The sequence below is a fragment of the Oryctolagus cuniculus genome, chromosome 7 (assembly GCF_051225735.1).
Source record: "Oryctolagus cuniculus isolate XC-2025 breed Fujian yellow rabbit chromosome 7, ASM5122573v1, whole genome shotgun sequence".
In the NCBI taxonomy this organism is placed as follows: domain Eukaryota; kingdom Metazoa; phylum Chordata; class Mammalia; order Lagomorpha; family Leporidae; genus Oryctolagus; species Oryctolagus cuniculus.
The window spans coordinates 154,542,658-154,556,859 of record NC_142873.1 but is presented as its reverse complement, the minus strand read 5'-3'; the positions used below and the strand labels follow the sequence as shown (position 1 = coordinate 154,556,859).

The following is a 14,202-nucleotide window of genomic DNA, read 5'->3' as shown; positions in this document are numbered from 1 at the left end:
GCACTTTGGTACGGTGTGGAGCATCCCACATGGCTAACCTGTCTGTTCTTCTGTGGCATTTTGTTTTGAAGATTTATTTATTTATTTGAAATGCAGAGTGAGAAGAGACAGATGAGCTCTTCATTCCACTGGTTCACTCCCCAGATGGCCACAACAACCAGGGCTGGGCCAGGCTGAAGCAAGGAGCCAGGGGCTTCATCCTGTCCTCCCATGTAGGTGCAGGGGCCCAAGCACTTGGGCCATTATCCACTGCTTTTCCAGGTGCATTAGCAAGGAGCTGGATTGGAAGTGGAACAGCAGGGATTCATATGGGATGCCAGTGATGGCTTAAGCTGGTGAGCCAAAGCACTGGGCCCTCCTGTTTGTTTTTATTTTTAATTAAAAAATTTGTTTAATTGAAAGTTACAGAGAGAGGTCTTCCACCCGCTGGTTCATTGCCCAGATGGTTGCAACGGCCAGGGCTGGACCAAGATGAGGCTAGGAGCTGAGAGTTTCATCTGGGTCTCCCATGTGGGTGACAGGGGCCCAGACACTTGGGCCATCTTCTGCTGCTTTTCCCAGGCCCTTAGCAGGGAGCTGTATCAGAATTGGAGAATTTAGGGAGTGTACCAGCTGATGGAGGGTCTCTCGTCATTTGTTTGAAAATTACAAAACAGTTTTGTCCACAAAATCTTTTGACCTTGGTATTTCTATGGTGAAGCACACTTTGTAAAAAGGTATTTATATTTCACATTTTCATCATGTTTTTCAAAATTAAATGAGGCCAAAAAGTTTTAGATCCCAGTTTCCCTTGAGTAATCTAATTTTTAGAAGTTGGTATTTCTTCTTTTATTCAAGGTACAATATATCAAGTTATTAAGGATACATGAGTAATGAGGAAAAATGGGCGCCTGAAAGATCTTGTGTTTGGATTGCAGCTTGAAATTGGGGTGCTGGTTTTTCAAAAGAGAAGTTGTCAAAGAAATAAGGGCAGGACAGGCTTTCTCAACTGTGGTATTCACCCTGGAGACCAGAGAATTTTTTGTTCTGGGGATTCAAGGGTGTCTAGCAATGTCCCTGATCTCTTAATAGATGTCAGTAGCCACCCCCACAAAAAACAGTGTTGCCTGAGGATCAGAAATCCCCTTCCCTCCCTTTGGGAGCCAGTGATTGTAAGTATTCACAGTGGTAGGATTTGTGAATGGGATAGAAAAACCATCCAGAAACGCTAGTCTTTGTTAGACCTTTAAAAGCTGTTTTCATCTGTGTATTTCAATTGTGTTTCTGTGTTCATTCCAAAAAATGTTTATTAATAAAAATGATCTGCAAAGTTCTAGATAACAGGATCCATGAAGTGTTTTTATAAATAATCAGTAGTTTTTTTTTTTTTCCCCTAAGATTTATTTATTTGAAGGGGAGAGTTAGAAAAAGAGATATATCTTCCATCTGCTGGTTCACTCCCCAAATGGCCCCAATAGCTGGGTCACGGCCAGGCCAAAGCCAGGAGCCTGGAACTCCCATGTGGGTGGTAGGGGTCCAAGCACTTGGCCATTCCCCGGAGCATTATCCAGAAGCTGGATTGGAATTGGAGCAGCTTGGAATTGAGCTGGCCCTCAAGCAGCATGCAGGCTTCACAGGCAGTGGTGGCTTAAAGATCCACTGCGCTGCAACACCAGGCCCAAAATATCAGTGATTTTTAATCATGTTGTTAATATATCATTTAAGGCCTTAATTAGACTATCCATTATTTTTAGAATAAAAATAAAAATGTTTAATTAACATCAAAAAGGCGGACTCTGCAGTTTGCAACAAAGTAATATTTTCTGTTTTCCTTTCATTCTTAGATACTGAGTTTAACTTCATTTTACTGAATTGATATGCTTTTCTAGACATTAATCTCAATCACTTGAGCAGTCAAATAAGAGTTTCTCTGAGACACTGCTGTTACATATCCAGAACCTTGCTGTGCTCTGGTGAGAGCTGACCCCAGTATTGGATTTTCAAGACAGCTGGTGACTGAGTTGTTAGAAGAGAAGTGAAAGGATTTAAGAGAGACATTGTAGTAAGAGAAGTTCAGGAACACCCAGCCAAGAAACCACAGAATTTGATGGCATGGGCTGGGCTGGGCGCATTAGGAACAACTGAGGAGCAGAGATTAACACTAAGACTACTCCTTGAAGGCAGGCAAGGAGGGGCCCTTCGTGGTGGGGTTGGAAGGTCATGAGAATATGAGGAGTGGCCAGAAAATCACTTTAGGGCCAGGTTATGGTTCCGCTTCACCTTGTGGGGAATATGGACTTGATTCTACAGGTACCTGGGGAGCTGTCAGAGGTGAAAGGTTGGATGTAGTACAGAGTCATAGGACCCTAGAGTAGTAGGGACCTTTAAAGATAATGGCGGCTGGTAAGTCCCTAGGGAATTAAAGTTTAGAGAGGTAGAATGAGGTGCCTTCATAGACCACACACTTGAGTATTTAAGGAAAAAAATAAGAGGCTTAATTCATGTTACAGCTTAAGTGGTAGAGTTGAAAACGGTAGTAAGATCACATTAGAGCCGGCGCCACGGCTCACTAGGCTAATCCTCTGCCTGCGGTGCTGGCACCCCGGGTTCTAGTCCCGGTCGGGGCACCAGATTCTGTCCCGGTTGCTCCTCTTCCTGTCCAGCTCTCTGCTGTGGCCCCAGGAAGGCAGTGGAGGATGGCCCAGGTGCTTGGGCCCTGCACCTGCATGGGAGACCAGGAGGAAGCACCTGACTCCTGGCTTTGGATTGGCTCAGCACACTGGCCATAGCAGCCATTTGAGAGGTGAACCAATGGAAGGAAGACCTTACTCTCTGTCTGTCTGTCTCTCTCACTGTCTAACTCTGCCTGGCCAAAAAAAAAAAAAAAATCACATTAGACCATTTATACTAAACTGGTGAGGGTTTCTTTGTTTGTTTTAACTTTCTAGGATGGGACCCCTTTTGCCTTCTTAAATTAATGAGCTTTTGTTTATTGTAGGTATATGTAATCTGTTTACATTTGCTTGATATATTGTAATTTAAAATATTAAAAATTTTTATTTAATATAAATAGTTTATAAAACAAACTTAGAAGAGGGCATTGTTTTTCCAAATCTCTTCAGTGTCTGACTTAATAAGATAATTAGATTCTCATAACTAATTCTGTATTCATACTGAGATTATATTATTTTTTGGGAAGTATATGGAAAAAATCCGACTTACGTGGGTAAGTAGCTGAAAGAGGGAGAACGTCACAGAACCCTAAAAGGATCTTGGGCCCCCACAGGTCCTTAAACCACACTTAGAGAGCTGCTGCCCTAAAAAGATGCAATTTTAGTTTGTAAATAACAGGATATAGTAGAATTAGCTGGTATGTTGATGTGTTCCATTCAGGAAAGTAGGTGATTATTTTGCCTAATCTGAAGACTGGTGGACACATTTTGAATTATCCAAGCCTGATAGAAAATAAAATTGCATATTTTTTCTCTCGACCTAACCTTATATAAATATTGGTTATGAAGTGAGAAAAAATATTAACTTCCCATTGGGAAGGGAAATTGTCACTTCTCCTTCCAACAAATGGGTAGTCTGTTTTAACTGCAAAATTTTCCTGTTGCTTTTTAAAAAATTGATTTGTGCCAGATTATTTGTTTCACAATTTGATTGGATACTTTTTAACTTACCAACTTCAGGAAAACCAACACAGATGCATATTTGTGATAATTAAATATTTACAAATGATACAAGGACACAGAATGCAGGTCACTCCTTGGTCATCACTCTTGTATGTGAACAAACACAGCCCTGATTCGTCAGTAGTGCTCAGTGCCTTGACATTTTCAGTAGAGTTAACTGTTCACATCGTGACTGTGAGAACAGGAGTAGCTGATTATCAGATGTGATTTGGTTTATAAGAATCCTTTTTTTTTTTTTTTATAAATATTCTTTTACTTCCATACTCTTATGTGACATTTGCAGCAGATATTCAATCTCAGGGGGACATAAAACCCACACTTGGAGGGTGCTTGGAGATGAGGTATGGGCACTTGAGACCCAAGAGTCCTGGCAGGGGCACTCATCCACACCGCCTGCCAGGGTCAATGTGCTTCCTCTAAGTGATAGCCAACCCCCCCCCCCCCCCCAAGACAAGGAGAATGGTTTATAAGAATCCTAGCATCCTGTGTTGTTTGTTTATCAAGAATTATTATTATGGGCCGGCGCCATGGCTCACTAGGTTAATCCTCCGCCTGTCACGCTGGCATCCCATATGGGTGCCGGGTTCTAGCCCTGGTTGCTCCTCTTCCAGTCCAGCTCTCTGCTGTGGCCTAGGAAGGCAGTGAGGATGGCCCAAGTGCTTGGGCCCCTGCACCCACATGGGAGACCAGGAGGAAGCACCTGGGTCTTGGCTTTGGATTGGCGCAGTGCCAGCTGTAGCGGCCATTTGGGGGGGTGAACCAACGGAAGGAAGACCTTTATCTCTGTTTCTCTCTCTCTCACTGTCTATAACTCTACTTGTCAAATAAATAAATAGAAAAAAAATTTTAAAAAATTAAAAAAAAATTATTATGAGCCTGCTGCTTATTTTTGTGCTTGTCCACTATAGACATTTTTTTCAGATCTGCTTAGTTTTCTTAATAATGTTACTTAGAAATTATAAACAAATATGTATAATTCAGACTTAATGTCTTTGAAAATGTGCTTAGGAAAAGTGTAATCAGGTTTCAAATTTCTTTCTTATTTATTGGTTTATTTGAAAGAGGTAGAAGGAGAGATACACAGAAAGAGAGAGCTTCCATCTGCTGATTCAGTCCCCAGATGGTTGCAAGGAGCCAGGAACTTCGTCGGGTCTCCCATGTTGGATGTAGGAACCCAATGATTTGGACCATGTTCCCCTGCACGTTAGCAGGGAGCTGGATCCAAAGTGGAGCAGCCTGGGCTCTAACCAGCGCCCATATAAGGGTACCTGGGCTCAGGTAGTGGTCCAACCCACTGCACCACAGCGCGTTCCCTGGTTTCAAATTTCTATCATTGTTTTTCACTTTATTTTAAAGTAATCATTACCATTACCTAATCATCTTCCTCTTTATTTTAATCATACAGACTTACAGAGAAATTGTATTATTTCAATAGCCAGTAGCCAGGAATTCTGCTCTTAACATAAGCGTATTTACTTCTGTAGCCTCTGTTGCTAAGGAATTCTGGAGTATGTAATACTGGTACTGTAATGAAAACTTTTTAAAACTTTTGGTGTTAAAAATTGAAATACCTACATACAAGGGATCATCAGAAAGTTCATAAAAATTGCATATTAAGAAAAAACTGCATGAATTTCAAAAATTGTTTTGTACCAAAATAAATCTTTTAATTCCCTTTTTTCCAAGAGCTTTTTGAAGTACCTTTGTATAAAAATTTTTTCTTCTGTGCTGAAAATATGGATTAATTTTGTTAACCATTTCAGTGACAATTTACTATTAGGATCCTGTTTACTTAGTGCTGTAATAACATGGCTTTTGCTAGACTATGATCTAAAAAAAAACTTTTTTTCATAAATGGGAAAAGTGAACCCTAATATTGTAGAACGGGCAGTTATAACTTGTGTTTGTATCTCAGGGATTTATCCCTTGTAGTTTGTGTTTTGTAGCTCAGTTACCTCTTTAGAATTGCTACTGAAATAGGTTTGTCTCTCTGCATTTCAAGCTGTGTAAAGTTCTGAAAACCTCATGAAATGTTCATCTTTTTTCTTTTTTTTAAAGATTTATTTATTTATTTGAAATGCACAGCTATACAGAGATGGAGAGAGAGGTCTTCCTGGTTCACTTCCCAAATGGCCACAATGACTGGAGCTGGGCTGATCTGAGGCCAGGAGCCAGGAGCTTCTTCTGGGTCTCCCACACGGGTGCAGGGGTCCAAGGACGTGGCCATCTTCTACTGCTTTCCCAGGCCATAGCAGAGAGCTGGATTAGAAATGGCACCCATATGGAATGCCAGCTCTGCAGGTGGTAGCTTTACCCACTACACCACAGCACCGGCCCCTCATCTCTTTAACATATTAACTAAATTAAAATATTGTGTAAATTTCCTGGTTTTCTGTAAACATCTTTAATCTTCTATAACAGAACTCTTGATAGTACTTTAAAAATGTATTTATTTGAAAGGCAGAGAGCTCCCATCCACTGGTTCACTCTCAATGCCTGCGTTGACTGGGACTGGGCCAGGCTGAAGCAGGAGCTGGGAAATCATTCTGGGTCTTCCATGTTGGTGGTAGGAACCCAGGTACTTGAATCACTGCTCCTGCCTCCCACGATCTGCATTAGCAGAAAGTTGGAGTTAGGAGCTGGGGCCTGGGTATTGAACCCAAGTACTCTGATGTGGAATGCAGGCATCTTAACCTGTGTTAATCACTGAACCAAATAGCTACTCTAATTTTTTTATTTTCTTAAAAAAAAAAAAAAAAAGTAGCAAATTTTTTCTAACCTAAGCCTGAACTCTTTTGGATGGTTTTGTGATTGTCCTGTAAATGAGAGCTGTAGTCTTAAGCAAATGACAGAAACCACCATGGGACTTTTCCTCCAGCTAGCATGTTTAAGATGCATTAACCTCCCAGTAACTTGATTGAAAGATGAGGCTTCAGGAAGGAGATTATAAAACAAAATTTCAGTGTTTTAGGGGACTGGTGCTATGGTGTAGCAGGTAGAGCCACCGCCTGTGATGCCAGCATCTTGTATGGGTGCCAATTTGAGTCCCAGCTGCTCCACTTCTGATCTAGCTCTCTGCTATGGTTTGGGAGAGCAGTGGAGGATGGCCCAAGTCCTTGAGTCCTTGCACCTGAGTGGGAGACCCAGAAGAAGCTCCTGGCTTCTGTTGTGGCCATCTGGGGAGTGAACCAGTGGATAGAAGACCTCTCTCTCTGCCTCTCTGTGACTCTGCCTTTCAAATAAATAAATAAATCTTTTTAAAAAATAGTCTTTTAGTTGATTTATTTGATAATATTGTAAAAGAACTTAGAACCACAACAGTCTTGTACATCCAGTACTGTAAAATTGTATGTTACTTACATGGTTTTTAGGCATAACAATATTATTTATTTAAATCTCTCTCTTAATTTGCATGTATAGGGTAACATTTTCTAGTCTGTCAGTTGACTTTCTCTCCCTTGGAGGATATTTTTTTTAATTAAATGGAAGAGAATAATAAATTTAATTTCATTAACATACTTTCTACATTATCTACAGAGAAGAAGGCCCAAGCTAACAAGATTTAAGTTACTTACATGTTTCTTCATTAGTCCTTCAAAAATTTTTTCTTTTAAAGATTTGTTTATTTATTTGAAAGCGGAGTCACAGGAGGAGAGACAGACCTTCCATCCACTGGTTCACTCCCCAAATGGCTGTAATGACTAGGGCTGGGCCAGCTGAAGTCAGGAGCTGCTTCTCCCCCACATGTATACAGGGGCCCAAGTACTTGGACCATCCTCCACTGCCTTCCCAGGTGCATTAGCAGAGAACTGGATTGGAAATGGAACAATTGGGACTCAATCCGGCACCCCTATGGGACACCGGTGCTGCAGGCTGTGGCTTAACCTGCTGCGCCACAGCGCCAGCCCCAGTCCTTCAAAAAAATTTAAAATCCAGATTCTTAGATTATTTTGGATCTCTGTTTTCCTAAAAAGTAATTTACCCATGATGTGATAGTAATTTTACTACTAATAATAGTACTGTTATTAATATTAGTAATACAGTACTTTTTCTGATAATGGAAGTGGAGTAGTGCTTCATTTGCCAAACACATTTCACATTGCGGAATCTCTAAGCTTGTGTGTTATTTAATTCTTGTGAGGTAGGCACCTATCCATTTTACAGAGGTGGAAACTGAGCCTTAGCAAGAAATTAACTGATTCATCCAAGGATATGTGTTATATGTCTGAGCCACAATTTGAATGTAGATCTGTGAATTGAAAACCCATTATTATCATAAGTGAATTACATTCATTAATTTTGTTTCATTTGGGAAAAAATGGTGCAGATTATTCATGGAATATAACATTTGCCTTTAGGTACATGTGGTTCCCTTTGCTTCCAGGTACTTGGGCCAGTGTATCTCGTCATCTGTTATCTCTGATGATGGAGTGTGTGAGATAGATGTGGAAAATGTAGGGCCTCCAGGAATTCCAGTCCTGAAGTTTAGATGTGTGATTATTGCTACTTGCTAATTTTAAGACTGTTTCTGTGCTGTTCACTTTGTTTCTTTAGCTGAAGTTTGTTATTCTTTGTGCTCCTGCAGCAGCGATTCCAGTAGTAGCTCAAGTGACGCCTCCCCAGCCCGATCCGTTCAGTCTGCCGCAGTCCCAGCACCCACTTCCCAGCTGCTTTCATCTTTGGAAAAAGATGAGCCCCGTAAAAGTTTTGGGATCAAGGTTCAGAATCTTCCAGTACGCTCTACAGGTAATATTTTATGTGACTGTTGCTAATGAGAAATGAGATAGACTGGGCAATTGCCTTTTATATTTCGTGGTGAAAATCAGTTTTCATTTAGTGGTTCCTTAACAGTTAATGCCATGTAAGAATGACATAAGTAATTATTATAGCTTTATGTAGTTTAATTTCTACTTTTTTACCTTTGTACATATGTAAATATTACATGGTGAATGGTATTTTATTTATATGTAACAAGTATGTTACACGCATAAACATGAACACAAATAAAGGTCATATATATGGTGGGTGGCTTGTGAAGAAAGCATGTCTCTTTTTTGAATAAATATTTCTGGATTAAATATTAAATTTTTTATTTTCATTTTATTTGAAAGAAATAGATGTGTATTGATCTATTGTCCTTTCCTGGTTCATTCCCAAGATACCAAATGAATACAGTAGTCAAGGCTGGACCAGGCTGAAACCAGGAGCCAGGAACTCAGTTTGTGTCTCCCACATGGGTGACAGGAACCCAAATACTCAATCTTTTGCTGCTTCCCATGGTTCCTGTTAGCAGGAAGCTGGATTGGAAGCTTAGTAGCTGGTACTCGAACCAGGCATTCCAGTTTGTGATGTGGGCATCACGCATGATGACCTAACTGCCATGCCACCAGCCCTCTCCTCCAGAGAGGCTATGTCAGCTTGGAGTCCTGTGATATGTGAAATAACTGTGAACGTTGAATTATGATAAGAAACCCATTTCAAATGAGAAAAGCCATGAATAATGGAAATTTTTTTAAAATATTTATTTATTTGAGGGGCTAACGCTGTGGCGCAGCCGGTTAACGACCTGGCCTGAAGCGGCGGTATCCCACATGGGCGCCAGTTCAAGACCTGGCTGTCCGCCCCCCCCCCCTTTTTTTTTGACAGGCAGAGTTAGGCAGTGAGAGAGAGACAGAGAGAAAGGTCTTCCTTTTTCCATTGGTTCACCCCCCCCCCCCAAGTGGCCGCTATAGCCGGTGCATTGCTGCCAGTGCGCCGCGCTGATCTGGAGCCAGGAGCTTCCTCCTGGTCTCCCATGTGGGTACAGGGCCCAATCACTTGGGCCATCCTGCACTGCACTCCCTGGCCACAGCAGAGAGCTGGACTGGAAGAGGAGCAACCGGGACAGAACCCGGCGCCCCGACTGGGACTAGAACTTGGGGTGTCGGCACCGCAGGCGGAGGATTAGCCAAGTGAGCCGCAGCGCCAGCCTTGTTCCACTTTCAATCCAGCTCTCTGCTATGGCTTGGGAAAGCAGTAGAAGATGGCCCAAGTCCTGCACTCACTTGGGAGACCCGGAAGAAGCTCCTGTCTTCAGATTGGCGCAGCTCCAGCCATTGTGGCCAGTTGGGGAGTGAACCATCGGATGGAAGACCTCCCTCCCTCCCTCCCTCCCTCCTTTTCCCTCTTCTTCTCCCTCCCTCCCTCTCTCTCTCTCTCTCTCTGCCTCTCCTCTCTCTGTGTAATTCTGACTTTCAAATAAATAAAACAAATCTTAAAAAAAAAAAAAAAGTTTTTTTTATTTCTAAGAGTTACACAGAGAAAGAAGGAGAGGCAGGAGAGAGAGAGGTCTTCTATCCGCTGGTTCACTCCCCAGTTTGCCGCAACAGCTGGAGCTGCGCTGATCTGAAGCCAGGAGCTTCTTCTGGGTCTCCCATGCAGGTACAGGGGCCCAAGGATTTGGGCTGTCTTCTGCTTTACCAAGCCATAGCAGAGAGATGGATCGGAAGTGGAGCAGCGGGGACTTGAACTGGCACCCATATGGGATGCCGGCACTACAAGGCAGCAATTTTACCAGCTATACCACAGTGCCGGCCTCTCTCCTTTACTCTTGATGGGTGTGTGTGTATGTATTTTCCTTTGAGAAGAAGAGCATGTGTGCTTTAGCACTTGTCTGCTGGTTCATGCCCCAGAAGAGAATGCTTCCATCTGTTAGTTCAGTCCTCAAATGTTGGGAAAGACTAAGGCCGAGCTGGGACCTAAGCCAGGAACTGAGCTGGAGTTGAGCCCTAGCTGGGAGCTGGGAATTCAATCTAGATCTCCCACAAGAGTGGTGGGAACCCATATTTGGAGCTGGGAATCTATCCAGGCACTAGGATGTAAGCCACAGGTACCTTAAAGAGTAGGCTAACACCTGTCTTCTGATACTTTTAATTGACAGTTGACCATAATATATTCTTATTCCTATGTTAGGTATCTTGAGTATGTAAGCAAGTTCAAAGTGTTGGTACACAGTCAAATCAACAAAGGCCAAATAAGCATTTTTTAGCTAATACATTTCATTAATTGCCTTAATTATTTATTAAAGTAGCCTATAAAACTTATGTACCAGACTTGGGAAGAGATATTTAGACACAAATAATGAGCTTTTTTTTTTTTATTTTATAGATATATTTATTTGAAAGGGAGCGTTACAAAGAGGCAGAGAGAGAGAGGTTTTCCATCTGCTGGTTCATTCCCCAAATGGCTGCAGTGGCCAGAGCTGAGCTGATCCAAAGCCAGGAGCCAAGAGTTTCTTCCGGGCCTCCATTGTAGGGCTTAAGGATTTGGGCCATCTTCTATTGCTTTCCCAGGCAGGCACATCAGGAAGCTGGATCAGAAGTGGAGCAGCCGGGACTCAAACTAGTGCCTATATGGGATGACAGCACTGCAGGCTGCGGTTTTAACCTGCTGTGCCACTGCATCAGCCCCAGTGATGAGTTTTTGATTAAGATTATTTGGTAATTTAGGATGAGGGGGTAAAAATTTAGGCTTGGCTTTTTGCATACATTTTATTTTCATTATGAATGTGGAAAATGGAATTAAAAGACAAGTTTATTTTGGTTAAAAAATGTCTGAGGTACAAACCCACGGCCAACATCATATTGAATGGGGAAAAGTTGGAAGCATTCCCACTGAGATCTGGTACCAGACAGGGATGCCCACTCTCACCATTGCTATTTAATATAGTACTGGAAATTTTAGCCAGAGCCATTAGGCAAAATGGCAAAAAGAAATCAAAGGGATGCAAATTGGGAAGGAAGAAGTCAAACTATCCCACTTTGCAGATGATATAATTCTTTATTTAGGGGATTCAAGGAACTCCACTAAGAGAATATTGGAACTCATAAAAGAGTTTGGTAAAGTAGCAGGATACAAAGTCAGTACACAAAAGTCAACAGCCTTTGTATACACAGACAATGCCACAGCTGAGAAAGAACTTCTAAGATCAATTCCATTCTCAATAGCTATAAAAAAATCAAATACCTTGGAATAAACTTAACCAAGGATGTCAAAGATCTCTACGATGAGAATTTAAAAAACTTTAAAGAAAGAAATAGAGGAAAAAGTGGAAAAGTCGTCCATGTTCATGGATTGGAAGAATCAATATCAAAATGTCCATTCTCCCAAAAGCAGATTCAATGTGATATAAAAATACCAGTTATTCTTCTTAGATATAGAAAAAATGATGCTGAAATTCATACTGAGGCACAGGAGACCTCAAATAGCTGAAGAAATCGTGAACAACAAAAACAGAGCTGGAGGCATCATAATACCATAATATAATACAATCATCATAATAATCATAATGCGGACATACTACAGGGCAATTATAATCAAAACAGCATGGTACTGATACAGAAACAGATAGATAGACCCGTGGAACAGAATAGAAATACCAGAAGTCAATCCAAACATTACCTCCAACTTATATTTGATCAAGGAGCTAAAACCAATTCCTGGAGCAAGGACAGTAGTCTGTTCAACAAATGGTGCTGGGAAAACTGGATTTTCGTGGCCGGCGCTGCGGCTCAGTAGGCTAATCCTCCGCCTTGCAGCGCTGGCACACCGGGTTCTAGTCCCAGTCAGGGCGCCGGATTCTGTCCCGGTTGCCCCCCTTCCAGGCCAGCTCTCTGCTGTGGCCAGGGAGTGCAGTGGAGGATGGCCCAAGTCCTTGGGTCCTGCACCCCATGGGAGACCAGGATAAGCACCTGGCTCCTGCCTTTGGATAGGCGTGGTGCGCTGGCTGCAGCATGCCGGCCGAGGCGGTCATTGGAGGGTGAACCAATGGCAAAGGAAGACCTTTCTCTCTGTCTCTCTCACTGTCCACTCTGCCTGTCCAAAAAAAAAAAAAAAAAAGTATTTATTAAATAAAAGTTTTTTTTTTTTAAATGTCTGAGTTCTTCAGAAAGTTCATGCGTGGATTTTAAGCACTTACTGCTTAAAAAGATTTATTTATTTATTTGAAAGGCAGAGATAGGGAGAAGGAGAGTCAGAGATCTTCCATCGACTGGTTCACAACCCCAGATGGCCACAACAGCCGGACCTGGATGGATCTGAAGCCAAGAGCCAGGAGCTGCTTCTGGGTCCCCATGTGACTGCAGGGGCCCAAGGACTTGAACCATCTTCTGGTGCTTTCCCAGGCACACTAGCAGGGAACTGGATAGAAGTGGAACAGCTGAGACTTGAACTGGTGACCATGTGGAATGCTGACACTGCAGGCAGCAGCTTAACCTGCTACGCCACAACAATGGCCCCTTGAAGTGTTTTTGTTTGATTCATCTGTGAAAGGTTTAATGGTTAGCATGTTACACGACACTTCCCTCACAATTTTTTTACTGACATTATGCCAGGAAAGCTAGAAATACGGTTTCCAAAAAGTAGAAGGATTAACAAAATGAGTTCCCCTCTATATGTGCTACCCCCTTAGATTAAAAAATCAACATTTTGCCATTCCTGTTTTATCTTTTCTGTTATCTTCATCCTTTCTTGTTCCTGTTTTTTTAAATTAAGTTTCTATTTTAAAGTGAATTTTTGATATTATGTGTATATCTATGAAAGATAAGTGCATTTGCTTGGGTACCACAATGCCATTCTTACCAACAAATAACCAGTAGTACAGTTAACACCTAGACTTATTTTCAGATTTGTACAGTCATCTACAAAATGTCTTTTTTACATTATTTTACTTGAAAAGGTAGTATTTCAATGCTAATAAAACATCAGAAACCATGCTAATGATTGAGTGGTTTGCTGATCGGATTGTAATTAATTTAGAAAAATAAATATCTTGTTTTTGTTTGGGGATTTAGATACAAGCCTTAAAGATGGTCTTTTCCATGAATTTAAGAAATTTGGGAAAGTGACTTCAGTGCAGATACATGGGACTTCTGAAGAAAGGTATGGTCTGGTGTTTTTTCGGCAGCAAGAGGACCAAGAAAAAGCACTGACTGCATCAAAAGGAAAACTGTTCTTCGGCATGCAGATTGAAGTAACAGCATGGATAGGGCCAGGTAAGAGACAGAGCATGTTACGTATGTGATCTTTGGAGAGTGGCATATTATCCTGAATGTGGACACTGTGCTCACTGTTTATTGACATACTTCCAGTGTGTCTTCTATTTTCAAGGATAGTTACATTTATTGTCCAACTTAATAAAAATAAAAATATTATTTTAGTTAGATAGGACAAGGGTTTTTGTTTTATAAAGGAGGAATATTGACTTTTAAACCGAGAGCTTTAGAACTTTGTTGAATCCAGCCTTTCCAAGAGGATTGAATTAATTGAGATTAGGAGGTAGTTCCTTGGAGAATGACAGAAGAATTGTCTCAAGTAGAAAGCAAACTACTTATTAATACAGATTTGAGGGACTGGTTAGACCAGTTTTATTTTCATTATGTCCAACAAAAATTAGATCTGTTTATCTTGCATGACCTTCAAAGACAGTGACAGAGAAGCAGGGGCTAAGCTTTGTGGGTGTGGTCCATAGGTTATCTTAGGGCTGTGTGTC

The 14,202-nt window shown here is 41.5% G+C and overlaps 1 protein-coding gene across 3 annotated transcripts in view; it reads left to right on the top strand.

Moving 5' to 3' along the window:
* The window catches only part of SPEN (spen family transcriptional repressor), a 93,481-nt gene that overhangs the window by 51,644 nt on the left and 27,635 nt on the right, over window positions 1–14,202 (top strand). For all 3 annotated transcript variants that reach the window (XM_051836530.3, XM_051836528.3, XM_051836529.3), the window contains 2 exons: window positions 8,260–8,420; window positions 13,505–13,705. In XM_051836530.3, coding sequence (XP_051692490.3) covers window positions 8,260–8,420; window positions 13,505–13,705 — 362 coding nt within the window. The remainder of the gene's footprint in view (window positions 1–8,259; window positions 8,421–13,504; window positions 13,706–14,202) is intronic.